This window comes from Vigna unguiculata, chromosome 5 (genome assembly GCF_037176805.1).
Source record: "Vigna unguiculata cultivar grain cowpea cultivar isolate G323 ecotype 2 chromosome 5, ASM3717680v1, whole genome shotgun sequence".
Classification (NCBI taxonomy): domain Eukaryota; kingdom Viridiplantae; phylum Streptophyta; class Magnoliopsida; order Fabales; family Fabaceae; genus Vigna; species Vigna unguiculata.
In genome coordinates, this window is record NC_140796.1 from 38,813,685 (window position 1) to 38,841,683 (window position 27,999).

At 36.2% G+C, this 27,999-nt stretch overlaps 2 protein-coding genes across 2 annotated transcripts; one reads left to right on the forward strand and one right to left on the reverse strand.

Annotated features, from left to right (window-relative positions):
* Window positions 1–9,314: 9,314 nt before the first annotated feature.
* LOC114186101 (solanesyl diphosphate synthase 1, chloroplastic) lies at window positions 9,315–13,153 on the reverse strand. The gene is made up of 6 exons (XM_028074121.2): window positions 12,673–13,153; window positions 12,265–12,398; window positions 11,552–11,679; window positions 11,321–11,424; window positions 10,308–10,435; window positions 9,315–10,161 (listed from the first exon to the last, which is right to left on the reverse strand). The coding sequence occupies exons 1-6, from the start codon at window positions 12,896–12,898 to the stop codon at window positions 9,613–9,615; spliced, it is 1,269 nt and encodes a 422-aa protein (XP_027929922.1). The 5' UTR covers window positions 12,899–13,153; the 3' UTR covers window positions 9,315–9,612.
* An 11,094-nt stretch (window positions 13,154–24,247) lies between these two features.
* On the forward strand, window positions 24,248–25,849 carry LOC146886416 (uncharacterized). Its single transcript, XM_085673435.1, has one exon. It carries the CDS (start codon window positions 24,248–24,250, stop codon window positions 25,847–25,849), a length of 1,602 nt encoding a protein of 533 aa, XP_085529561.1.
* Window positions 25,850–27,999: the final 2,150 nt, after the last annotated feature.

Consider the following 27,999-nt stretch of genomic DNA (forward strand, 5'->3'; position numbering starts at 1 on the left):
ACTCTCATTATAAAAGGTGTGATGTGCATCTTGAGACACATTGAGTTCATGTAGTTGGTGCAACACCATCCTCTTAAACTATGAGTGCACAGGGCCCTGTCCTTTAGAGGGTTGTAGGGGATGATATCCATTGGTCCAGCAGTGGGCTCTTGCTCTTCCTTTTGATTTGCTCCACTTGGGCTAGCTTCATGGTTATTGCACCACCAACTACAACACCATCAATTCCATCAGCAGTCTACACGTTCCTCACCTTGATAAAGCCCATCTTGTGCAGATTGAGATAGGAAGTTTGGTTCAAAACCCTAGTTAACTCTTCCAATTCATCTTCTACATCAACACCAAAGTATTCTATAAATTTGGACACCAACACCACATAAAGTAGTGTAAAATCTGTGAATCTCTTGGCCTTAAGCACAAAGATCCAATCCACTTGCACATTTTGTTGAATGCAATACATGAGGATCAAATCTTCGTCATTCAATGTAGAATGGTTGCTTCCACGTGGAACTATTATTTTTGTGATTATCATAGCAAGAAGCCTTTCACCCATCTTGAGACCACCAACATGAAAATTATTGATCTCAGCACCAGCGTTTCTTAAGCATTGCCAATAGTATTACACTTTGTTGAACTCTTGCACAACACCAATTTCACCTTTCCTCACTTGAAGTCCTCTTGGCCTAAGTCCAGCAAGATCCTTCTAAGCCTTCTTGGATATCTCCATGTGGACTCCTTTCACACTAGACAACAACACATCATTCTTGAATTGCAAGTTGGTGAAAAACACCTTCACTAAGTCAGGGTAACTTTTCCTTGAAAGTTCAAGGAAGGTCTTCAAATTTTGATGCTTGAGTTGTTGGAGGACTGCAAACCCTTCAGTTCACAACCATGAGTACCTCGACAAGTTAGGAATGTTGATTTGCTTCTTAGTCATCTCATTGAGGAACACTTGAATGTTGTCCTTATTTCCTTCAAACCAAGCTTCAATTCTCCCATGGTGTTCTTGATTTGGAGAACTTGGAGTGAGAGGAGTGGAGTGTTCTTCATCTGATTGAGTGCTATGTTGTTGTCGACGAGGCATGATAACCGTGGGTGTGACTGTTTCTAAGAGATGTTTGATGCAAATGCAAGTTTTCATGTGTAGTATTTTTAATTGAACACGATGAATTGCATAATTAGTCGATTAAATGGTGCAAATTTATTTTCATTAATTTTATTTAGGTTACCAAAGCCATGTTAATGCATTAGATTGTAGTATCTCAATAAAGCATGATGTTTCCATTGAGTTTTTATGAATGGATCAATCAGTTCATATCATGTAAGGTGCATGCACATTGGAATCATAGATCACACATGCTTTATGTACAAAGATTCCATACATTATCAAATATAAGAAAGGGAAAACCAATGTTGTGACTGATGCACTTTCAAGAAGATATACTCTTCTAGTCACCTTAGGTTCTCAAATTCTTGGCTTTGATAATGTTTGTGAATTGTATCTTCAAGATCCATATTTTGCACCTATTTACAAGTCTTGTGAACATAAGTCCCAAGAAGGTTTCCATGTGAACAATGGGTATTTGTTTAAAGAATGAAGAATTTGTATTCCTCATGGTTCGCATAGAAAATTTCTTATACAAGAAATGCATGAAGGGGGACTTATGGGACATTTTGGGGTTGCTAAAACTTTAGCCATTCTTAAAGAAAAATTCTTTTGCCCCCACATGAGGAAAGAGGTTCAAAGACATTGCTCTAGTTGCATCACATGTTTACATGCCAAATCTACTGCAATGCCTTCTAGCCTTTACACTCCTTTGCCTATTTCTTCCACCCCTTGGGAGGACATAAGCATGGACTTTGTCCCAAGACTTCTAAGAACTTTTAGAGAGGTGTTGATTCTATTTTTGTGGTAGTGGATCGCTTTTCCAAAATGGCACATTTTATACCATGCCGCAAAGTAAATGATGCTAGCAATATTGCAAACTTGTTTTTCAAAGAAGTGGTTTGTCTTCATGGTCTACCTAAAACCATTGTGTTTGATAGAGATACTAAGTTCCTTAGCCACTTTCAAAGGACTTTGTGGTCAAGGCTAGGAACCAAGCTATCTTTTTCTACTACTTGTCACCCATAAACTGATGGGCAAATTGAAGTAGTCAATAGATCTCTATCCACTTTGTTGAGGATCGTCCTTAAAGGCAACCATAAATCTTGGGATGAGTATCTTCCTCACATTGAATTTCCATACAATCGTGTGGTCCATAGCATCACCAAGCTCTCTCATCTTGATGTTGTTTATGGTTTCAATCCTATCACAGCTCTAGATTTGATACCATTCCCTACCTCTTTTGATTTCATCCATAAAGAAGAGGTATCTAAATCTAAGTTCATAAAGGATTTACATGAAAAGGGGCAAAACCAAATTCAAGCTCAAACTGAAAAAGTTCCAAATATCACAACAAAGGCAAGAGAGCTAGGAGTTCTAATGAGGGTGACTTAGTTTTGTTACATTTAAGAAAGGAAAGGTTTCCACACTTGAGAAAATCCAAACTTAGTCCCTGTGGTGATGGTCCATTTCAAATAATTAAAAAGATCAATGATAATGTTTATAAATTGGACCTTCTTGCTGATTATGGTGTTCACTCCACATTCAATATATCTGACTTGATTCCTTTTGTAGGTTCAGTGGATGAACATCAAGATTTGAGGACAAATCCTTTCCAAGGGGGAGGAGATGATGAGTCCATCCTAGGCTCACATGCACTTCAAGGCCCAAGCCCAATCAAAGGCCCAATAACAAGAAGCATGTTAAGAAAGATTCAAATGGGTTTATCTCAAGATGACCAAAATTCTCATGGGCTTTGAATGTTATTCTCATGGGCCAAGGAAGATGTTAAAATATGAGAGGATGCATGTTGGAGCATTAGAGTAGACTTTATTTTTAGGCCACATGTTAGGCCAGGCTTTATAGAATAAAAAGCCAAAGTACATTGTTGATTAGCTTTCAACACTAGTGCAAAATAAACTTTTTACAGTGCCCAATATGCATCGGTTTATGCGCAAATGAGGCATATGAAGATGCGAGTGGCACTTTTGTAATTTTTTTGAACTTTTATGCCTCGGTTGTACATAGAACCGAGGCATAAACCCCCCCAAAATTTTTATTTTTCCCGCTGCTTTGATATTTTTAAACTGGTGGCAGACTTTTATGCCTCGGGTCAAATCTAACCGAGGTAGATAGATGTTTATGCCTCGGGTCTCCTATAACCGAGACAGATAAATGTTTATGCCTCGGGTCTCTTATAACCAAGGCATATTTGATTGCTTTCCGAGTTGAATATGCCTCGGGCACATAACCGAGGCAGATAGATGTTTATGCCTCGGCTTAAAATCAACCGAGGCAATAAGTCTTCTTAGGGTTAAAAAGAAATCGCGCCACTGTTCGTCTTCTTCGCGTGAGCAGCAGCAATTTTTCTCTGTTCCATTTCCAAATGCAAGTTTCATTGAAGAAACAAGTTTCGCGTCCCTTCCTCTTCACCTTCTCGCATCTTCCTCCTCAGTTTCTCGTCCAACTCCTTGATACTTGCGAGCAACTTCACCATCTCGCTCTCGTAGTGCCCCAATTTCGAAAATGTAGCATTTCGCTTCTCTTTGGCGTTTCTCAGAGCGAACACCTTGGACTGCACCAACTCCACGAGGTTCTTATGCAGCGCCATGTTCTCATCGACCTCACGCTGAAGCTGGTCGATGCAGCGCCGTTTCGATGCCGCGTCGGATTTAAATTAAGGATAGAGCTGGGAGCAGAAGACGTACTCGATCTGCGCGATGCGGTCCTTGGCGTCTTGAATTGAAGCGACAAGGACGGTGTTGACACCACCGATGTGGTTTACGGCGTCGGCTTCAGTGAGAGGAAACCCTAACTTCGAAGAAGGAGGGTGGGTCAAAAAGTTTTTTTTTTAAATTCTTGATACCCATTAGGCCTCGGTTCCCTCCAGAACCGAGGCAGTAACCCTTGCATATGCCTTGATTATGAACCGAGGCATAAACAGATCCTCTTTTACCTCGTCAGTATATGCTTTGGGTGTAAAACCGAAGCCAAAAGGTCAAAATAATCGTGGTCAAATCCCTCCCCTGCACTAGTGCAACTTAGGCTAATTCAAGCCCAATTGAAAGGCTTGGCCGAGAATGGCTTGAAGAAGACTGAAAGCACACACTTTCCTCATGGTGCAAGGCATGGAGAGAATGACTTGCCACTTTGCACATGATCTTTCACTCCATTGCATCACACAGATCTTAGGAAAGCTTTCTCTCCAAGCCAAGTTTTTCATTTCATTTCATGTTGCATTTGTATTTCATCTTGGCCGACCATCCTACTATAAATGGGGCCTTCCACCACTTGTTTTGGGTTACTCTTTGCTTGGTAATAGAATTGATGTTGAGATCACTCCACATTATTGCCATAAGAGTCATTGTTAGACTAAGCTTCTACCTTAGCTCCTCTAGCCTCCTTCCCTAGGACAATTCTCTTTCCTATAACTTCATCTCCACCACACTATACCATAACTAGAAGAACCTTCAAACTTGTCTCCATATCCTTCATTCTCATGCATCTATGGAGCTTTCTCCTTCCAAAGTGACGCTTGGAACTTCATCATATCAACCCGGCCAGGATGGCTTCATATTCTTCAATATTTTGTCTTTGTCTAAGTTAAAGGAGGTTCGCCAACATACTGGTTTGTCAGATTTTCTTGCCTACGTACTTGTCATCCATGGATGTGCTTAGTTGATTATGTGTATCTTCCATTTAACTGATGGTAGCAGGTACTTGATAGATTTTATCATTATATAAGTGACCTTGTATGCGTGATGTAGTTAACGGGTGGGCGCCTTATCATTTGTTATGTCGCTATGTTTTTGACTATGGTGTCTGCAATATGTTGGGTTTAGTGACCATTTAGGTTAGCAAGGCCATTTGTGTTAGCAAACATTTGAGTGCAACAAACATATAAACATAATTGAAACCCAATATGATCCTAAAATTCTGAGTTTAAAGCCTAAACAACATATACCCCCAACTTTCATCATATTCATATAGATGCATACTGAATCTCTCATACAACATCAAAAGGAATTAATCAAACTCAAATTCATATCGGTTTGAGCACAAAAATCATGGCTCACAACATCAAAATTATGCAGTTCATACAATAACATAGAGAATTCAGGTTCAGCCCCCTTAACCTGGAATTTCCTTGCTTAACTTTGAAATTGGAAAGTTCCTTTGGTCACCAATGGCTTGCCTTATCACCACTTTAATTACCCTCTTCTAATTCATTCTCAACTCACTGTTTTACCTTGGATTTGTGTACCTCATAGAGCTCTCTGAAAACTAGCCTCCAAAACCCCTCTTTTCTCTCCAAATTTGTCTTATAAAGGGTCTTAATGTGGGTAAATGGCATAAAAACGAAATTGGTCTAAGGTGGGTGGTAATTGCCATTCATTGGGTCATTATGAACTATTTTTCAACCCCCTGCCTGCTCCTAAGGCTACTAGGGTTTTCATGTCCCTTCACCTTCATGCCAAAGAAATTTTGGCAAAAAGAAAGCTTACTATGGTTCTACCGAGGTTTGAACCCATGACCATCCCCATGCCAAATCAATGCACAACCACTCGAGCAATTCATGTTTCATGACAATTCCTATAAATATAAGGTTTCATTATCACCCCACATGATCAATCATATTATTAAAATAATAATAAATCAAACAACACATAATTGGCATGCATAGGACTCGAACCCAAATCCTCTCACACAATTAAGTACTCTCAAACACTTGGGCTAGTACTTTTCCACGTCACGCAAGTTAGAATTTAATGCCATAAAAGCTCTCACTACCCGCATTTATTAATTAATTACTTATTTAATTAATTAAATTCCACAGGTCTTACACAGAAGCTATTTCAGGGTTCTCAATGTATCTTGCTTCATCAATTCAACTCGAGGATGTTGGTTGTGTCAAATCAAGGGAAGATTGTTAGCACAAGTGACCTTGGTGCATGGATTTAATGAAGCAAGTGCATGAGATCGTATGAGGTTGATGAAAATGCATTGATTATTAAGACAAAGATATGCTAAATCTGGAATTGATGTAAAGATCATGAAGCTTGCTGTTTGTATTGTATTCATAGACTATATCACATAGGGTAGATGTCATTTTGTCTTAGGTTTGCCCTTTTTTATTTGTTAAAAAGGTTTTTAATAAATTAAAAGGCTTGTTGCATATATTTTTGTATGAATGTATTCAATCAGGTGAATTGTTATTCAATCGACTGATTTCACTAAAGTCAAATGAAATCAACATATTGTACGGACAAATCAACCTGTTGAATTAACTTATGACCAAGCTATATAAGCTGGTTTTCAAAGAGATGAGGTATGAATTGAAAATTTTGAGTGCAAAAAACAATCATACGTAGTTGGAAAACTCTCTCTCTCTAAATCACGTAGTTGTAGTTGTCGATTGAAGATCTCGACTGATCTTGGAATCATTTTGGCTTGGTTGAAGCTTAAAGAACACGTGTTTGGTTGGTTAGGGAGAGCCTCCATTAGGTTTTGTTCTTCTTGTGCTTTTGTATTGCTCATGGTGTCATTCCAAGTCTGTAAGTGGGATTCTTATAGTCTTGGGGATAAGATTCATGTGGAATACAAGAATCTTGGTGTTTTTGCTTTGATCAAAAGTGTAATCTTGGAGGCATTAGTGCATGATCAGGCTCAAGTTGTCCTAATAAATTGGATGTAGCTTAGTTATCGAGGGAACCAATATAAAATTGTTTGTGTGATCTTCTTTTCCCTATCTTGTGCATTATCCAAATCTCAAGAAAACCAACCAAATCAATCTTTATTAAGTGTGCATGTGTGTTTGCATTATTTGGTAACATAAATAAGTTGGATATATTGATTGGACCATATCTTGGTTGAGTGAGTTTCGTGCATTTCACATTTCTACATAATTTCCCATAATATTAGCCGATTGATTTCATATTTTAATATGTTTATTCATATTGTATGAACAAATTAATTTGTTGTTTTTGGTTTTAACTGGTTGAAAGTGTATTGTTCTGCGATACTTGCATTCTAATTACGTGGTAAATTTGATTTAACGAAAAGGAGTTTTTAGTTTTCAAAAACTCAGCTAAACTAACCATTTCAATACTCACAAGAATCATTTTCATGAAGGAAATCATGGATTTTTTTTTTCATAATGGATTTTTTCTTTCCTATGTGTATGATGAAATCTTGTCATGATTTTACTGTGGTCCCCATATTTTTATTTCTTTTTTCTTTTTTTTTATTTTAATAAAATTTTTACCACTAGTGCCTAGCATGAGCTTATTAGAGAGAGTAAAAGAAAATTTGTATAATCTAATACAGAGGCAGACCTTTGTTATGACAAGGGGGAGCCACGACTTCCCCAACGTTTTTTCTTTTTTTTTCTATATATATTTTAAGAAAATATTTTTATATTATTATATTATTTATACAAATTTAGTTTAAAAAACTTTTTTAAAATTTAAAAATCAAGTTTTGCCTTTTAGTTGTAATCTTTTTTTACTTATTTATTTGGTTTCTCTCTCTTTCGTACCTCCATCTCCTATTTTCCTCCTCTTTCTATCTCAATTTTCATCATTAATCTCTTATTATTTTCAAAAGCAAATTGCACCACGACAAGATTGAGGAGTTACAAAATATTTTGGACTAAATAACTTTTTCTTTTGAGTAAGTTCATTTTTTATCCTTTTTTTTCGAAGCAATATGTTTTATTCTTGTACGTGGCTATCCCATGCTGTAGGCATATATCTATTTGTTAGAGATTATTAAATCATGGTTTAATTGTTTATCAAACTCTTTTTTATGTAAATAAAGTTATTTTAGGCTTTGAAGTTAGGTAAGGGAAGAACAATATTAAGAATATATTTTAAAGTAAAGGAAGCTAATCATTTAGAAGTTGTTAATTTTCTTAAAATATTGATTCTTGATTTTGATATTTAATTTGGGGTATTCGTAATTTTATCTTTTCCTACATAAGACGGAGGCTGAATTTTTAGTAAGCACTATAATCATCTATATGGATATTGCAACAAGTTTTAATTCTGATTAAATTATTGAAAATTAAGTTATTGAAAAAGCGTAGAGGAGCACTCTCACTAGAGGCACCTTTTGCTTTTTTTAATATATTATTGTTGATGATAAAATTTATGTTACACTTTCACATATATATTATTGTCATATGTTTTGAATTATATTATCACGTGTGCTTGTTTTGAAAAAAAAAAATGATGTTAGGAAATGAAAACTTTTTTTAATTAGAAAAAATAATTTATATATAAAAAAAATTGACCCTAAAATTTTTGTCCATTCCGTCACTGATTGGAATGTAAGAAAAAATGCTTGGTAAATCAAAAGAATTTACTATATCACATGAGTGAGTAAATACATTTCTATTCTTTATCTTTATTGTGCATGAATAAACATGCAAAAAGAAAGATATTTTATATTATGTTTTAATTATTGACAAATGTTAAAATTTAAATTTTGGGGGATGAATTAAATTTTAGGAACTTACATAGGACGTGTGGGTGTGCGCAAAAACTATCGTTTACAATTATTCTATATAAATAGGTTAGTCACTGCACAAACACACTGAAATATGAAAAAAAGGTGACACGCTTATGAGCAAGCAAAATTTGTGAATCCAAAATGTATGCAACAAATGTTTTGTTCATATGGCCCAAATTATTCAACCTAGACCTTTTACTATCACACCCTAGACCTTTTACTTTCACACGCACTTTTCTCCCACTAATGCACAATGTATCCTTTGGGAATCGAGCAAATCAAATTTCAAATTGATAACATTTCGTGTGTGGTTTCAAAACAACAAATCAAACAATTGGTAATGATAAAATATTCAATTGTGATAACTTTTGTAGATAGAAAGAATAAAGTATGACAAAAAATGAATTAATCATGTTTTAATCATATATTAATGCTCTTTAATCATATTTTTTTAGTTTTTTTTAATTTAAATTAAAATATAACAAGTATAGATATCAACATGTACAAATACTATGATACGATATTTGTCCAATTAACATACAATATAAAAAAAAAATACTCATATCCGTTATCTGCTGATAACCATTTACAATATTTATTTTTTATCCATTACTGATTTTATCTGCAAATTTCCACATATACAAATTTTTATGACATCCTTAATTATTCCTTACTGTTTCATGATTCCAGGAAGGAAGAATGGGGGAAAGAATATACTGCAACTTGTATTGATAAAATAAAGGAATATATTATGTTCTTGCTCTTTACTTTTGAGGGAGAAGCTGCAAATATATTAAATTATGAGAATGTGCAATTGCTTTGTCCTTCGATGCGTATATAGGTACCCCAAAAGTAGCACAGGAGCAGAATTTGGAGGAATTCTTGAAATGACAACATGTTAAAGGCTCTTATCCCTATATATTAGAACCAAAAGAATGTTTTTGTGTTTTTTTTTTTTTTTTAAAACAGTGTGTCCTTATACTTCAGCATGCATAAGCTTATGCAATCCGCTGAAGGTTATATGCCACCATATCCTCAAGGGCTAAACGATACACACTCTGAGGAAGGCATTGGAGACTTTGAATTGCAAGATCAGCTTTCTCTTTGGCCAACTCTTGAGCCCTTTCAATGCTCCCACAACTCTTAACCAAATTGATGGCCTCATCAAGGGAACCATCCTCACTGAATTCAGACTCAATGATATCCCTCAATTTTGGTTCTTTCTCCAGTGCAAATATTACTGGTGCAGTAAGGTTGCCCTTGGCAAGGTCACTGCCAGAAGGCTTTCCCAGTTGCTCTGCTGATTGAGTGAAATCCAAAATGTCATCCACAATTTGGAAGGACAGACCCAGATTCCTTCCATATTCATACATTTTCTCAGTGATGCCGCTGTCGGCACCGCTGAAGATCGCAGCTCCCTTGGTGCTGGCCGCAATCAAGGATGCTGTCTTGTAATAGCTCTTAATTAGATACTCTTCAAGTTCAACATCACAATCAAACAAACTTGAGGCCTGCTTTATTTCCCCACTTGCAAAATCTTTGATCACCTGAAAAAGCACCAAATAGTTATGCAAAAGAACTATATAAAATGGAATTATGCATCTCTTACACCCTTCATAGTAACTGCCTCCTGGGTGCATCAATCACTTGTTTGGAATAGGGTGCCTAAAACAGGCATGGTGATGGAACTCACCTGGCTGATTAGTTTAATGACTTCAATATTTTCAAGGTTGGCTAGATACCATGATGACTGTGCAAACATGAAGTCTCCAGCCAGCACTGCAACTCTTGTTCCAAAAATTTGATGGATAGTTTTCTTCCCTGTTGGTACATAACAAAATGAATTTATTAAAACAGGAACTAGAATGTTCATGTTCTACTGAAGCAAGATATTTACAGATATATCTGACATGTGTATATTTGAGAACACAATTTTTTCAGTTTTCACTTGAATTCCCTTAAAATCATTAGAAACAGTTCCATGAGCATGTAATGAGAAATATACTCTTAGCTTCCAATTATATGCTATAGAATGGCACTAACAGCCTACCAAAATGGTATATTTTACCAAAACATGCATTGTTATTTTTGTCTGCTGTCATTGCTTAAAGAGATGAACTCCATGCAACCAATAATAAGAAGCACAGATGACACTTTTTTATTCTTTATTATGTGTAAAACTGGGTTGAAAGAAATCCATGTAACTGACGTCACCTAGAGGAATAAGACTTTGATGTTGTTGTATTAACAACATAAGTCCCATAAGTCCTTTCCAAGACATCACAAAAATTGAAGAGGCTTCTAAGCGTACACTTTTTCCTATTTCAGTGCCAAAATTTAATGTAGCTCTCCCTAATTTTCTTTCTTTTCTCCTCTTTGTAGAGATATTTTTCTTACACAAAGTGTGTGCATGCTCTTATTTTACAGAAAATCATTACTAATCAAAAACGTTCTGAACCAGATCAAAGACTATGATGGAACACATTTCAAACATCATGCAAGCCCGATAACCCCTGCTTTTCCACAAACATAACATGTAAAGGAAACATTTTATCAAATAAATTGTAACATGGTTATCCCAGCTTAAAAAAAGCTAAAAAGAAAATGGTGTGAGCAGAATTGCTTCATAGCATACATCTTACCAAATAAGACATAATTGAAAATCTAAAGCTAAGTCAGGAAAATTAAAAAGGGTCACAAGCCTACCTCTTCGAAGGTCACTCTCATCTAGTACATCATCATGTATCAAACTTGCAGTATGAATCATTTCAATGATCTCCGCTAAACGTCGATGCTTTACAGTAAGCTCCCTGCAATCAACCATTTCAATATGAAATTTTCAGAGAATTTTTAGGTACGACAAAGAACTTGTGCATATGCCTCTGTGTGTACGTGCGGACTTGTGTGTGTTTGAGAGAGAGAGAATTCTGTGCTTACTTCAAGCCAAGCAACTCTGCAGTTGCCCTTGCCACCAAGAACACCAGAGCTGGTCTCATCCTCTTCCCACCAGCACTAAAAATCTGCTCAGCTGCAGACATTAAAACTGGATTTTCTGCTCCTACAATCTATCAAAGCATCTTTATCATATATATTAAAACTGAGGTAACAAAAATCCAATGATCACATTTGCAAAGCAAAAGAAGCTAATTGAAAGAAGGTTCAGCAGGCAATAAGAAAGATAAGGACTTTGCACAAATTGAATGGATAAACATTCTTACAAAACAAAAAAGATCTAACAAGGGAGTAGTAACTTATGTTACAATACAATCAATTCAGAATGGTTTTAAAAAAATTATCCAATCTCAATAAATAAGTAAATAAAACTGAATATCATTAATCCCAAAACCTTGCAATTTGTAAATTGGTATCAAGATGCAAAGAAACATGTAAATATCAAACAAAGCCGAAATAATGAATTTAATAAAGGTTAACAATAACAAAATCCAAGAACAAGTAAAGAACTTCATTGAAGCGCCTATTCTCCATGTTGCCTTCCTTTGAAAATTCTACACATTTCTGGTCTGCTGAAGGCACTCTCACTCACAATATATAGAACAACACAAGACTTTATGAGACGGGACAGAAACAGTCACACATAGTTCATAATAAATAAAACACCAGAAAGCACTCATCCCAAAAGCATTACTTACCGACTGCAGATTTTTATTGAGAGTTAACAAATCATCAGCAACCGCCTCAAAGAACCTAGCTGCAGAAATTGGGGTTTCTGAATAACCCTTCAAGTTCAATCCTTTGTTAAGGCCTTCAATTGCTTGAGTCCCCCCTATTCAAAAACCAAAAGATTCAATCTCTAGTTCCACGGCTGTAACCAACAACTACTTTTTTTTTTCATTCATACAGTACATGCCCTTAAAGTAACCCGAATCACTTCCATTGTCTTACGAGAAAACAATATAAATTGTACACAATCATTCAATTACAGTTATCACAAATGACGACAACCTCAAAATCCATACCAGGGATGGTTTCTGATTGATTGAGAGTGTACGATTTTTTACTCAAACAACAATGCATGAAATCAAAATCAAATCTTGTACCATTCACGGTAGGTTCTGCAGTCTTCATAGAAGAAACCCGACACTGAGTGTTCCTCCTCGTACAACAGAACAACCTACATGTTCCATGGCCTTTACCACACCCTTTAGAACTAACCCTGGCGTAGTTCCTGACTGTGTACCTATCAAAAGAAGCATTGGAAGAGCATCCACATGAGACCAAATTTTTTCCAGCAAAATCAATGGTTTTGCCTGTGACAGACATCATTCTGACTTCTGAGCAAGGCCCAGAAGCGAAAGAAGACAGTGGCGTGGCGGTAGCAATTCAAAAGACCCAGATGGAAAAGGAGGCGAAATTGACGTTATGTAGAGAGGCAGTAGCGAGGTGCAGCCATTGGAGGTAGAAAAGGAGAAGAAGAATGAAAAGGAGAAAAAGGGTGTTTGAGAGTCACAAGTTTTTTGAAGAGAAAAGAAGGAACACGAGTATTAGAGTTGAGTGAGTGGATCCTAAGAACCCACATGGGACTTCGTCTCTTATCAGTTGGAGAGAGAAAGCTGAGAGTGAAATCTGTGACTCATGCTTCTTCATTAGGACATCAAATTGTATTGTGTGAACTCTAAACATGGGTGAAATGGTCAAATTGCCTCTCTCTAGTGTATGTTACTCTCACACCCATCATTTTAGTAAAAACCCAAAATTATTTAAGAAGAGTTTGGGAACTTGTATATATTTTTTTTATTAAACTAAATATTGGTTTAAATTTATATGACTTGTTAAATAATTTTCTCTTGGACAATTCTCTCAAAGAATTTTTATTGGAAAAGAAAAAGAGTGTTCCTAAACTAGATGTAATTGATATATGTTACAAAATTCTTACATGAGAAATTTTATAAATATTTTATTAGTCTAATTAAATGAATTTCTTTATTTTTTTTCTAGAAAAAAAAGTTTTATGAATTCTTTTTATAAGTAAAATAAAGTTTTAGCCAAACTTCATGAAAATATTCACAATGTATAAACTTACAGATGCTTATGAAAAAATCCATTAAAAACATTTTTAATATATAAGTTAGATATAAGGACAAATTAATTTAATTTTTCCTTTTCTTTTCATGAATATTTACAAACAAACGTGTGTAAACATACGTCTTATATCTAATGTTTACAAACTAGTTATTAAAAAGTATAATTAAGATAAAAAAAATTAAATATCAAAAGGCTAAAAAATATAAATAATTACCACAAAAACCAATAAAATTCTATTATGCAAGCAAAGTGTACATTTCTTTAAAATACATTTCTTTAAAATAAATCATGAAATAGACAAATATTTTATGATAATTACTTATTTAAAATTAGAAGTATAAACACTTAGTAAAAATGTATATAAAAATAGAATAATATGGTTACAATGGTTATATATAATAATGTACCATTAGGTGATATATAAAGAACTTTTTTGTACATAAAAACCATATGCATTAGAAATAATATAATTTGAGATAAAGATCAATATAAGTAGTAAAGTTATTAGTTCAAATATTTAAGATTATTGTATCTTTAGGACTCAAATTTGATATTGTTAGTTAAAACAGAATAATTTTATATTAATTATTCAAATTAAGTTTATCTAACTTTCATAATTTAGGACTGGAATTTAAGTACAGTATAAAAACATAACAAAAGATATTGTATAAAAAAATTTATAGTTTATTCTAATTGAGTTTTATAAATTTTAAACTTATTTTCCACCATTCAAAAATTCATATACCGAGTTATATTTTTTTTTCTAATAATTTTATTAACTATTAATTATAAATAATGATTAATAAATTGTGGTAAGAATAACAATCAATAAATAAAAAGTTGAAAGATTTTGTAGAAAAGTATAACATGGTTAAGAATCTTCAACTCCAATTTTTAGTAAAAAATTTATTTATTGATTTTAAACTATATTATCCCAAAACACTGTCAAATATCAATTAATTTTATTATTTAATATCATTATTATTGTTATTATTTAATTAATGTTAAGTCTTGTCCAAATATGTTTAGATTTGTTTAAACAGAAACTTACTCTATTTTTTGGAAAGTTTCAGGAAAACACGCCTCTAAGATTAATTACTACCCTATAAAATTTATTGTCGGATGTGTTGAAACAAGAGCCAGAGAAAAACTTGAACATTTATGAGAATTAAAGCAGCCATGAAAAAATCACAGAATTTGAGTTTCCAGGATAGGGCCACGTTGCCATATTTCGCTTAAAGGTGATATTTTCGAAGAAAATACGATGTCTAAATGTTAGTGTGTGGTAACGAATATTACAACCAATCACATGGGATTCTATGGCAACATTCGAACGATTGTTGTTCGTTTGTGCCAAACCAATCTCACTTTGCAACAGCAACTACATTATTTGTCAATACTCTAAAACCGAATTCGACAAAAGTCCTTCTGGAATTGCAGTAACATTTATAACCATCTCAATCTCAAACCCACTAAAAAAGAGGGAAGGAAATATGGCTTGTTTATATCTTATTTGTTTTTTAAATAAATAAATAAATTGATTAAAATATTCCAAAATTAATAAATTATTTTATTATCACATCATCACATGAATTATATCATAAAAAATATATCAAAATATTCTTAATAATTGCTTCTATGTTAAAGAAAAATAACTTTTAAATTTTAAATATGATCAAATTATTGTTAATCTATTTTAGTTTTCTATTAATTATGTTTTTCTTACTCTTATCTTATTATACCTTCTTTTACCATTCATGTTTTCAAAATTGAAACAAAGTCTCAAAAAGTGGACAATTATCACACAATAAAAAACACAATATCATGTCTCTACTATCATCTCCATCGAAAAAATTCATCTTTATCTCCATATTCAAACCTAACATGTATTCATACTCATACCCGCTTTGTTATTGTTTTAATATTAATTAATTAATTTTTATAAAATAATAAAAATTGCAGCAAGGAAAATATAATATTATCAAATATTCAATATTAAGAGGATGTTTGTTTCTTCAATATCAAATATTTATAAAAAAAAATATATTATAATTGTAGACGTTTCAAAATAGAATACCAAATAAAATTTTATGAGAACCAAAATATCTATTAAATTTGCAAACATTATTGAATTGTAATTGATAATTTTTTTTTAAATATAAAAGGAAAACAAATATTCAGATTAAAATATATGTTAAATGTATGTTTACTTCAAATTTTTAAATTCTAATGAATTTCTTTTTTATACACTAATAAAAGTTATAATAAATCACTTGATCCAAATAATGCAAAGAATAAATATTAAACTAATAATAATAAAATTTTAGCATACATATTCTATCTTTTGAATTTCAATATATGTTGGATGTCGATAAAAAGAAATTAATGGCAGTTACATTAAAATTCTATATTATTGTAAATCAAATTTATTTATACAATTATAGTGACAAAATCACAGTATGATAATGAGTTAAAAAATAAAATATAATTATATAAAATATATCAGAATAATATTTTACATTATAAAAATAAAAAACAAATAAAACTATTAAAAAATTATCAAATGTGTGTCTTAGGAACAATTTGAGAGACCATTGAATGAAATCACACAAAAGAAAACAAAGATATAATTAAGGGTATGATAAAATGAAAAATACTTTAGAGATCTAAGAAACTTTTCAAATATCAACATAGTTCTTCAAATGACAAACAAATAATAATAATAATAGAGTAAAAAAGATAATTTTTTTATATTACGTAGTAAATTAAAGGTTTATGCTATTGAACACTTAAATTGAGAGTGTCATACATTAAATGAGGGCAAAAATATGAACTCATCAATGGTGAAACAAAAAATGTTTATGTAAAGATATGACCACAAAGATCACAAGAGTTTGCTCACTGAGGAGTATTAGTGTGTAACAATGTATACAAATATTTGCACTCTCTTCTAATTTTCTATATAAACACAACAGTGTTCTTTCACAAAGCTTTTAAGGTTGCAAAAAGATTTTGACAACATTTTAACACTTTGCAATGTCTCTTATCTTCTTTTTCAAAGGATAACTTCATATAAAGCTTGGAAGAACGAGTTATTGCAAATCTCTTTCTAATTATTGACAACTTCTAAACTTAAATTTCTTCATCTTCTTTATCTAGGGAGCATAGATGTACGGGTGCTTTAAATGTGCTCCATGCAATATTGAATGTCAAACTCCTCTTCAAGCAACATCTAGATAGCTGGCAATACTTATGTTAGATAGATTTTTACTCAACACAAACAAAAAGAAGATATCGTAGAGGGTATATAACTAGATCAAAGTTCACATTTCCTTGTATCTGGATGGTTGTTGAACCAAAGAATTTTTTATTAGGTATAATGTAAACTTTTTTTGTGTGCATGTATTGTCTAATGAATGTTTTATTTATAAGATGAAGAGAAAACTACAAGTTATTGTATCTTCTATAAGATGAAACACATGTGTCTTTGTTAAGGAAAATTCCAACACCTATAATTCTGATGAAGTATTAAAAGAAACAAAGCATAAAACATGGTTGTAGCTTTTCTAAAAGATGTAAGACAATAGATCATGAAATATAAGAGTGTTTCATTTGTCAAACAATATAGCATTAAGCAATCTAGTCCTTATGTTTGATAAGCATTTACATGATTAGACAATACCCAATAGTCTTAAGTTGACATCATAGAATATCTATATGTTTATTTTATGTTATAGGGAATGTTCGTTCCTTGTGAATGACCAAAAGGATTCCCTTTTAAGCTGTTATTGTAAAACCCGAGAAGTTTAAATAATTAAATAAATAATTATTTAATAAATGCGGGTGGTAAAAGCCTTTATGACATTAAATGCGAATTGTTATGACGTGAAAAAGTATTAGTTCAAGTGGTTGAGAGTACTTAGGCATGTTGAAAGTACTTGGGTTTGAGTCCTATGTATGCCAATTGTATGATATTTTAATATGTGTATTATTTTAATGATATGTTTGAATGTGATTAGTGATAATGTAATCCTAAAATTATAAGAATTATCATGAAACATGTATTGGTTGAATTGGCTGTGCATTGGCTTTGTAATTGAGTGGTTGTGTGTTTGAACCTTGCTAAGAACGAATTAAACATTCTTTTTGCCAAATTTTCTTTTGGTATGAATAAGAAGGGTCAAATTTTTCCGCCATTTTTACCTTACGTACTCAATAAATCCAATAATCACAAATCCTAATTAAACCAATCCTTAAGCACATAAATTCTATTAAATCCCCAAATTTAAACACTAAATGAGGGCAAAAATTTGAACTCATTACACACCCACACTTATCCTTTTGTACTCCTGGGCAAAATTGAACAATTTCAAAACTTTATTCTGAGGTATTTTATTCCATATCTTCACTGGATGAAAGGAATGAATACAAATGGAAACAAATCAATCTTCTAGAAATCATGTTGTCATGCACATACAAATGGAAAGAGTCTATTTTTCACACATGAGTTAATCTTTGGAGTTTACAAGATAATCAAATATGAAAGAGAAACACTCAAGTTAAATGTATATCTTCTCACCAAAATTCGCTCAAGTGTTTTGGCTTGTGTTTTCACTCAAAATACTCATGCAAGTAAACACTCTCAATGCTTAACAAGACTCTAATATTTACAGCTTTCAGAAAATATGCATTCAAAGATCATGAGGACTTTTCATAGGTTATAAAGGTAGGAAATTTTTTTTTTTAAGAATTTTTTGTGTTTTTGAAATAGTAAGGTAGAAAGAATTATGGAGCATAGTTTCAAAAACAATCCCTTTTGTCTTTTTTTCTCTTTTATCCTTTGTTACTCTTTTTCTGAAAGTAATCATTTATTTCAACACTCTTTCATCAACAATTTTTTTCCCTTTTGCCATTTTTTAATTTTGTGGGTGAAATACTCACCCCCACACTTTATTTATCAACCAATCTTAACATAATCCATTAGCTCCTTCTTTCTTCCTAAGGTAAGGAAAAACATGGTCTTTTTCTTTTTAAGGTTTAGTAATATGCTCGAAATAAGAAAAAGAGGTTTAAAGTTCAAAGGGTCTACCAATGGATCAATGCCATGGTTAGCTTATTTGGCCAAGTAACTAAAAACAAGAAATGCCTCAGTCATATCAAACCATGCATATTCACCTAAGATGCAAAACAAAAGAATCAAGCTAAACATTTGAGTATAAACAAAACATGAGCAAGTCACACAAGAAAAATAAGAATGACACATGGTAGTCCATCAATAAAGCTTAAAACTCACAAGGTCAAAACTCTTTCACAAAAGATTTATTCCAGAAACTCTAAAATCAACTCAATTAGTAAATCACAGAAACAATTCACTCATAGCACATGACTCTTATTTTCCTAGAATTATGACCATTCCCATTAGTGAATCAAATCCCAAAATCCAATGTCAATATGTTTTATTGAAAGTAGAGAAATTTTTTATTTAACAGAAAACAAAATTAGAAAAGAAAAAACAAAACAAACAGCAAACAAAATTAGAAAAGGGGGAACAAAATAAATTGGAAGGAGCAACCATAAGGTTTGGAAAACCATCAAGTTAATGAGGACTAATAGTTAATAAACCTTACAATAATGATTTTCGTTTTCTTAATTAAAGTAATTAAAATAGAAATGAAGAAGAGAGAAGAAGAGGAAAACAAAGAATAGGAGAATTTTGGTGGTTCTTATAGGCAAAGGGAAGAAGGTGTGGGAAGGAAGAGCAAGCATTTCGAATTGAGCAAGAATTGTCCAAGTAAGGGGAGTTGTTTATAATTGTTTTGATTCATGTATGATGTACTGTGACTTGTATGAACTGAATTGCATGAACCCCATCTCTAATTACGTTGTTTCTAGCAAATTTTGGGTTTTTGCCCAGAAACCGCTTGGCAGGCATGAATGTGCCGCCACGCGGCACATCAGTTTTTGCCCAGCTTTCTGGGTTCTGCTATGAACCGCCTGACAGCGATGAACTTCCGCTAAGCGGCCCTATGTTGTTTTGGGTTCGAATTGTTGTGTTCTGTGCGGAAGTCATTGTGACTTCTGAAAAATTGGTTGTATAAATCATATTGGATGATTTACTATCATGATATTAATAATATTTGTGCATGTGTTGACTCTTTGGGAAAATCGTGAGTGATAAAGCATGAAAACACTTTAGCATTGTGGGAAGAAATGTGTGTGATTCGATTTCTAGAGAATTAGGGCAGACAAATAGTAATAATTGAATTGGACAGGAAGTTCAATTAAGAATATGTGAATTGTGGTATTTCTAGTATAGTAGAGATTGGATGAGTTCAGGATAGGGAATGAGTCACTCACAGAAGCAGAGAAAGGGAGGTTTTTGCTAGGAGTTGATACACCGCCTGGCGGTGTTAGGCGACGATGAGGAGTAGGTGCAGTTTTGCGATTTTGAGTGCTTGGCAACGATGGAAGAAAACCATCGACGTGGATGTTAAAATGATATTAGGTGATGAAATGGGAAGGGATAATACACATATATCATTAGAGAATGAGACTAGTGAAGGGAAGTGATTATATGTTTTATGTCTATGAGTAGTGTAAGAAGAGTAATGAAAGGAAGGGAAATGCTAATTTTAATAACAAATTCAAGTGCTGGAAAGCATAGGTTTTCTTTAGGTTGGTGTTCTTGGGATGTGTGATGATCAAGCCTTAATGAGTTAAGGAATCAATCTTAAATTGTGCACCTTAAGCCATTTGCCAAGATTAGAGAAATCGATGAATCACGTGCCTAGAATCCATGAACCTATGAATATGAGTTACATGTAATTGAATTGATTGAGGTATGATTGGGTGATTTAGCATAATGTCATGATAAGTGAGAGTGTAGTGAGGCCTTTGGTAATATTCTGGATTAAGGAACGACCTAACTTGGGTGCCAAAACCAGTAGAAATGCGCTACTGGTATGGCGCCTGGCGCCCTACGGGTGTCCGCTAGGCAATAGGACCAACGAAGGGTCCCTGCACCGCGTGGCGCCTAGCGGCAAGGTGCGCTTCACCAACCGATTGCAGTACCTCACTCTCCTCTAATTCCTTCTCTCTCTAAATTATTACCACTTTAATCACCCTTTACTCCACCCAAAACGAAAATTAAATAAAAATGATGCTTAATGGCTATTCAATTATCATTAACCTAGTGTTTCTCAGCCCACTAGGCTGCCCTTCTTGGCAGCTAGGGTTCCTCTACCTTTTCACATTCATGTCAAAATAAAATTTGGCAAAAAGAGAATTTAATTTCATTCTTAGCAAGGTTTGAACACACAATCCTTCAATTACAAAGTCAATGCACAACAAATTCAACCAATTCAACCAATTCATGTTTTATGATAATTCTTATAAATATAGGATTATATTATTGTAAGACCCGGGAAAATTAAATAGTTATTTAATTAATTATTTAATTAGGACAGGTAGCGATAACATTTAAAGCAATAAATGTGAGGGACTATGACGTGGAAAAGTACTAGCTCAAGTGGTTGAGAGTACTTTTATTATGTGTGAGGACTTGGGTTCGAGTCCTATGTGTGTCACTTGGATGTTATTAAATTATGCATTTATATGTAATTATATATTGAATGCGTGGCGTCATGATAAACTCTTAGAATTGTAGAAGTTATCATGAAATATGGATTGGTTGAATGGTTTGGCCTTGGTTTGGTATGTGTATGAGTGTGGGTTCAAACCTTGGTGAGAACTAAATAATTTCTTTTTGTCAAATTTTTCCTTGTGAATGAATGTGGAAAGGTAGAAACCTAGCAGCCAAGGGAGAGGTAACCTAAGGGCTGGAAAACAGAGGGATTAATTAAACAATTGGTGAGCCTTAATATCATTTTTTAATTAAAATTCGGGTAAGCCACTAAAGGAGCAATTAAGGGAGAGTGATAGTGAGAGAGAAGGTTAAAAGAGGAGAAAATAACATTGGGGGTTCGTGTTAGTCATAAGAAAAGGTTTTCCAGAGGATTGGGGCTGATAGAGTAAGGTAGTGAGGCTGAAATCGTAAAGGTTGGAGTGGAAAGCAAAGGCTATGGAGGTTTTGGTGAAGGGATAAGCATATCAACCCGAATTTAGCAAGGAATCCAGGTAAGGGGAGTTGCTTTGTGTGTTTTCTTTAGTTATATCTATTACATCGTGTCTCGTGATCGAAATTGCATGTAATTTGTCAGTTTGTGCACTGTTTTATCGAAGTTTCTGGGTTTTTCCCAGAAATCGCCTGGCGGTTCAATCCCTACCGCCAGGCGGCACATCAATGATGAGCATTGTTCTTGTTTTGGCATGAACCGCCTAGCGGCGATGAATTCCTACCAGGCGGCGCGACATCGTTCGCGTTTCTTTTGTTGTTTTGATGCTATTTGTACCAATATTCATGTGGTTTTTGTGATTGATGTGAGTGGGTTCTATTGGATGCCTTGTTGGACCGAAATTGATTACCAATTTGGGGTAGGACAAGGTTAAGAGATGATAGGGTATGAATCGATTTGGGGGGCTACGCATGAGGGTGAAAATGGAGACATTATTATGAATCAAATTGAGAGTAGATAACTAGCACGTAATGCAGGTATGGTTGCACCTTGGTGACTGAAATTAGTAGGAATGTAAACTGGAAATGGACTGAGCGTGTCATAGGAATGGAGAGTCTGCGATTCTGCAGAAAACTGATGTACCGCCCGACGGCGTGCTGCTTGCCGCCAGGCGATGATGGGGGCAAGTCTGGTTTTGAGTGCTTAAAAGAGGGAGAAAAGAATGGAAGGGAGTAGAATTTGGACAAGTCATGGTTGTAGACGATTGTTGGTAAAACAGTAAGGGTTAAATACTCTGTAGTATATAATTAAGGAAAATGAATTAAGTGTGAGGATATGCACATGATATGGTAAGGTTGTAAGAAGGTTAGTTTGAAATAGTAAGGATAAGAGTTTTAATGACAAGTCTCAGGTTTAAGTGAACACACTGGTTGGAGTCGCATCGCTGGAATAAGAGATAGTTGGATTAAGATTCGAGGTATTACCATGATTGTGTAAAATGAATTATAAAATTAACTTAGTAGGAAGTGTGGTACTGTGATAAAGCAATTTGAGTAGAGAATATGGTATGTGAAACTATACTGTGTGGCTTTTATTAGGAGATAAGAGAACTTACGATATAATGTTGGAAGAAATTGGTGCATTGTAGGTGTGATGGGGAGTTTGGAATGGGAGTTATAGGTACTGTAATCCGCCAAGAGGTTGGCTAGGAAATCCAGAGTGAGAGTGAGGTTAACCAAGATTGTCTTGCTACCTTGGAGGGAATAGGGTAGTGTGGGATAAATGGAAAGAGAGATGAAAACATGACTAGTATGGTACTGTCACAGCGCCTGGCGGCTGGACTGGGTGCGCCAGGCGGTCGAAGACTAAAAAAGGGAGTCTGTAAAGGCTGGCGCCTGGCGGTGAAACGAGATCTGCCAGGCGGACGCGAGACAGCGAGCTTCTGTTGGAGGCCATAGCGCCTGGCGGTGGGACGTAAACCGCCAGGCGGCCTGAACCTGTTTAGCCAGGCGGTACTGGTGGATGCGCCAGGCGCTTGCGTGGCAGGTTATGAGCTGTGTGTGTTGTTTTAACTGATAATGATGTTTTGCTTGGATCGGGAGATGTTGTGCCATGAGTGGGTAGGTTCATGGATGGTGATTGACATGTGATGATATGAGCGGGGAGGTTCATATCAAGTTACTCTCACGTGGGGATACGAGCGAGGTAGGTTCGTATGTTCCGTGCTCACGTTGAGAGATGCCACGTGCGAGGAGGTACGGGGGCCGGTGTATCACATGTGTTGGACTACGGGCGGGCAGGTCCGGAGAGTAGGACTACGAGCATGGAGGTTCGTAGAGGTAGGACCACGAGCGGGCAGGTTCGTGTGAGCATCATGTTCCCGAGTCCAAGGCTAACCAATTGTACGATTTGAAGACTGATAAGTCTTGGGGTTAGGGTCTTGGCCAAGAATTACATATAATGAATAAGATGGGTATATGATCTATCTTGTGTTTTATATGCTTGTTATTTTATTTTCTCAGCTCACCCTTTCTGTTTGTGTGTGGCGATGATCGTGTAATTCGTTACACGGGAGCAGATGTTGATACAGGTGGTGCTGAGGATGTTCAGATGGCGGAGTGAGGACTAGCATGGGATTAGAGCTAGGATTTTCTCTTATCTGTATTACTTTATGCTTTTATTATAAACACGAATAATGGGAACTTGTAACACTTGACTGATTATGTTATAAGTTGTTGGCGCGTACGTTCATAAAATTAATTTTTCCCGCGTTGGGATTTTTATCGAGATGACTATTAATGTAATTATTTCTTTTATTATTATTTTTAAGTAATATTCCCTAGGGATGTTACATTTGGTATCAGAGCAATGTTTTGATGCTTTTGGGAAACTAGGGAGTGAGCTGACGCTTATTGTGTGAAATTAGTTGATGTATGTGATTGTTAAACTTGCTAAAGTATATCTTGATCCTTAGCTGTTTGATTTTAACAGCTGAAATATGTGGCGTGCACAGGCAATGACAAACAGGAGGCGTAGAAACACCGCCGGAGCTGATAAGATTGCTAACGCAATCCACAGGATGGTGGATGCTATGCAGCCTGTGGCAGCACCCCCGCGGGCTATGATCCCACTTGTTAGACCAGTGACCATGGAGGACTTCATGCGTCACAAGCCGGCTAAATTCACTGGGAAAGCCACCGCAGATGAGGCAGATGCATGGCTCCGAGAGTGCGAGAAAATATTCAGGGTGATAGAGTGCTCGGAGGTTCAGAAGCTTAACTTCGCCACCTTTCTACTGGTTTCCGAGGCTGAGTATTGGTGGATGAGCATGCAACAACAGATGCTAAATACAGCGGAAGAGGTGACATGGACCAGTTTCAGGACGAGGTTCCTGGAGAAATACTTCCCCGACAGCGCTAAACATGAGCGCGAGGCAGAATTCCTCACCCTGCAGCAGGGAAATTTGTCAGTGCAGGACTATGTGGAGAGGTTTGAGTACCTCTCAAGATTCTACTCGCAAACAGTAACGGAGGAGTGGCGTTGTAGAAAGTTTGAGGGCGACCTCAAACATGAGCTGAGGCGTTTCATTGTGCCATTGAGGGTGCGAGAGTTTCCGATTTTAGTTGAGCAAGCCAAGAGTGTAGAGCAGCTAGAGATGGGACCCAACCGGGCCAACCGCACACAGAAGAATAGTGTTGAGGGCAGATTCCAGAAGAAGCCCTATAGTAGATCAGTTGCGTCTCCGTGGAAACCGAGGTGCTATAACTGTGGGGGTGAACATCTGCAGCGAGATTGCACTAGGCCCGCCCGCAGCGGAGGCAGTGGCATGGGCACTCGTAAGTGCTATGCCTGTGATCAGCCAGGACACTTCGCCAACAGATGTCCTAATAGGAAGACTGCTCTGGCATCACGACCTCAACCATCCTCATCTGACAGGCCGAGAGTCGCAGGCCGGGTTTTTGCCATGACTAGCACAGAGGCCACCCGGTCAGGTAATCTGATTCTGGATCATTGTTTACTTTTTGGTAACAGTGTGTTAGTGCTATTTGATTCAGGAGCTTCGCACTCCTTCATATCACATGATTGCGTGAAGAAGTTGGGGTTGTCTACTCGTGACCTTGGATGCGAGTTGATAGTCTCGACACCCGCATCTGGACAGGTTTCAACAAATGTAGCCTGTATTGGATGCTTGATGGATGTAGAGGGCAGACGCTTCAAGGTGAACCTAGTTTGCTTGCCCTTGGAGGGATTGGAGGTCATACTGGGAATGGACTGGCTGTCTATCAACCACGTGGTGCTTGATTGTGGACGGCGCAAAATTGTGTTCCCAGAAACAGAGGGGATGGAGTTGGTGACATCTGGAGAGGCAGTGAAAGAGATAAAGAGGGAGTCGACTTGTTTTGTGATAGTGGCCCAAGAGAAGAAAATGAGTACAGAAGAACAGATCAGTAAGATACCGGTAGTGGATGAATACGTTGACGTATTTCCAGACGAGATACCTGAGTTACCACCCAGCCGGGATATAGATTTCTCAATTGATCTAATCCCTAGAGCGGGTCCAGTGTCGGCAGCGCCATATAGAATGGCACCAGCTGAACTAGCAGAATTGAAGAATTAGATAGAAGACCTGCTAGAGAAGAAATTCATCCGACCCAGTGCTTTCCCGTAGGGAGCCCCGGTGTTATTAGTGAAGAAGAAAGACGGTAGTTCTCGGCTGTGTGTCAATTATCGGCAGTTGAACAAATTGACGATAAAGAACAAGTACCCACTGCCTAGAATTGATGATTTGCTTGATCAGCTCAGAGGGGCAGGAGTATTCTCTAAGATTGACTTGAGGTCTGGCTATCATCAGATCTTAGTCAAGCCAGAGGACGTCCAGAAGACAGCTTTCAAATCGAGATATGGACATTACGAATATGTCGTAATGCCCTTTGGAGTGACCAACGCTCCAGCTGTCTTCATGGATTATATGAACCGCATCTTTAGACCGTATCTGGACAAATTCGAGGTGGTGTTTATAGATGATATACTCATCTACTCTCAGACTAGGGAGGAACATGCAGGCCATCTGAGAGTTGTGTTGGAGGTATTGAGGGAACATCAGTTGTACGGTAAATTGTCCAAATGTGAATTCTGGCTGGACGAAATGCAATTTATGGGGCATGTGATTTCTTCACGTGGTATATCAGTGGACCCAAGTAAGATTGAGACAGTGTTGAAATGGTAGAGACCTCAAACTGTAACAGAGGTCAGAAGCTTCTTGGGATTGGCTGGGTACTACAGGAGGTTTGTGGAAGGGTTTTCCAAAATGGTGAGTCCATTAACTCAACTCACTAGGAAAGATCAACCCTTCTCATGGACTGATAAATGTGAGGAATGCTTCGAAGAGATGAAGAGGAGGTTGACTACAACACCGATCCTAATTATTCCAGATACCAGTAAAGAGTTTGAGGTATACTGCGATGCGTTCTATCAGGGTTTGGGTTGTGTCCTGATGCAGGAGAAGAGGCCGGTAGCTTACGCTTCTAGACAGTTAAAGGTGCACGAGAAAAATTATCCGACCCACGACTTGGAGCTGGCTGCTGTAGTGTTTGCTCTTAAAACATGGAGACACTATTTGTATGGCTCCCAATTTCAGGTGTTTATCATAAAAGCTGAAATATTTGTTCGATCAGAAGGAGCTAAATATGAGACAGCGGCGTTGGATGGAGTATCTCAAGGATTACGATTTTGAGTTACTTTACCACCCTGGTAAAGCTAATGTGGTTGCGGACGCCTTGAGTCGGAAACGGATGCACATCTCAGCTATGATGGTGAAGGAGTTGGAGTTAATTGAGAAGCTCAGGGATATGAACCTGGGTATACAGATGAGTGGGGACTGCATCAGATGCGGTGTGCTTACATTGACTAGTGACGTATTGGGAACTATCCGGGAGCAACAGAAGAATGATGCTGAATTATAGCAATTTGTAAGTTGGATAGGGACTGAGAAGGGGAAAGACTACAGGATTGGGACAGATGGCATCCTAAGGTTCAGAGACCGAGTTTGTGAGCTTGGAGATTGGAGATTGAGGAAACAGATTTTGGAGGAGGGCCATAAAAGCCGTCTTAGCATACACCCAGGTATGACTAAGATGTATCACGATTTGAAACAATCTTTATGGTGGAATGGGATGAAGACCGACGTTGCTGACTTTGTGGCATCATGCTTGGTATGTCAGAAGGCCAAGATTGAACACCAGCGACCAGGGGGTACACTTGAGTCGTTGGATATTCCTCAGTGGAAATGGGATAGTGTAGCCATGGACTTCGTAACTCATTTGCCAAAGTCTGCGAAGGGGCACGACTCAATCTGGGTAATAGTGGACAGGTTGACAAAGTGTGCTCATTTCCTTGCTATTAATCAGAAGTGGTCAATGGACAGATTGGCTGAGTTGTACGTGAGGGAAGTGGTTAGATTGCACGGTGTGCCGGCCAATATAGTGTCAGATAGAGACCCGAGATTCACATCTCGTTTCTGGCAATCCTTGCAGGCAGCGTTGGGGACTCAGTTGAGGATGAGTTCTACATACCATCCTCAAACTGATGGTCAGTCGGAGCGTACCATTCAGTCCTTGGAGGATCTACTGAGGGCTTGTGTATTGGATCACATAGGTAGTTGGAGTGAGGTGCTTCCCTTAGTGGAGTTCATATACAACAACAGTTATCACACCAGCATTGGTATGGCTCCATATGAGGCATTGCATGGGCGGCGGTGTAGGACGCCAC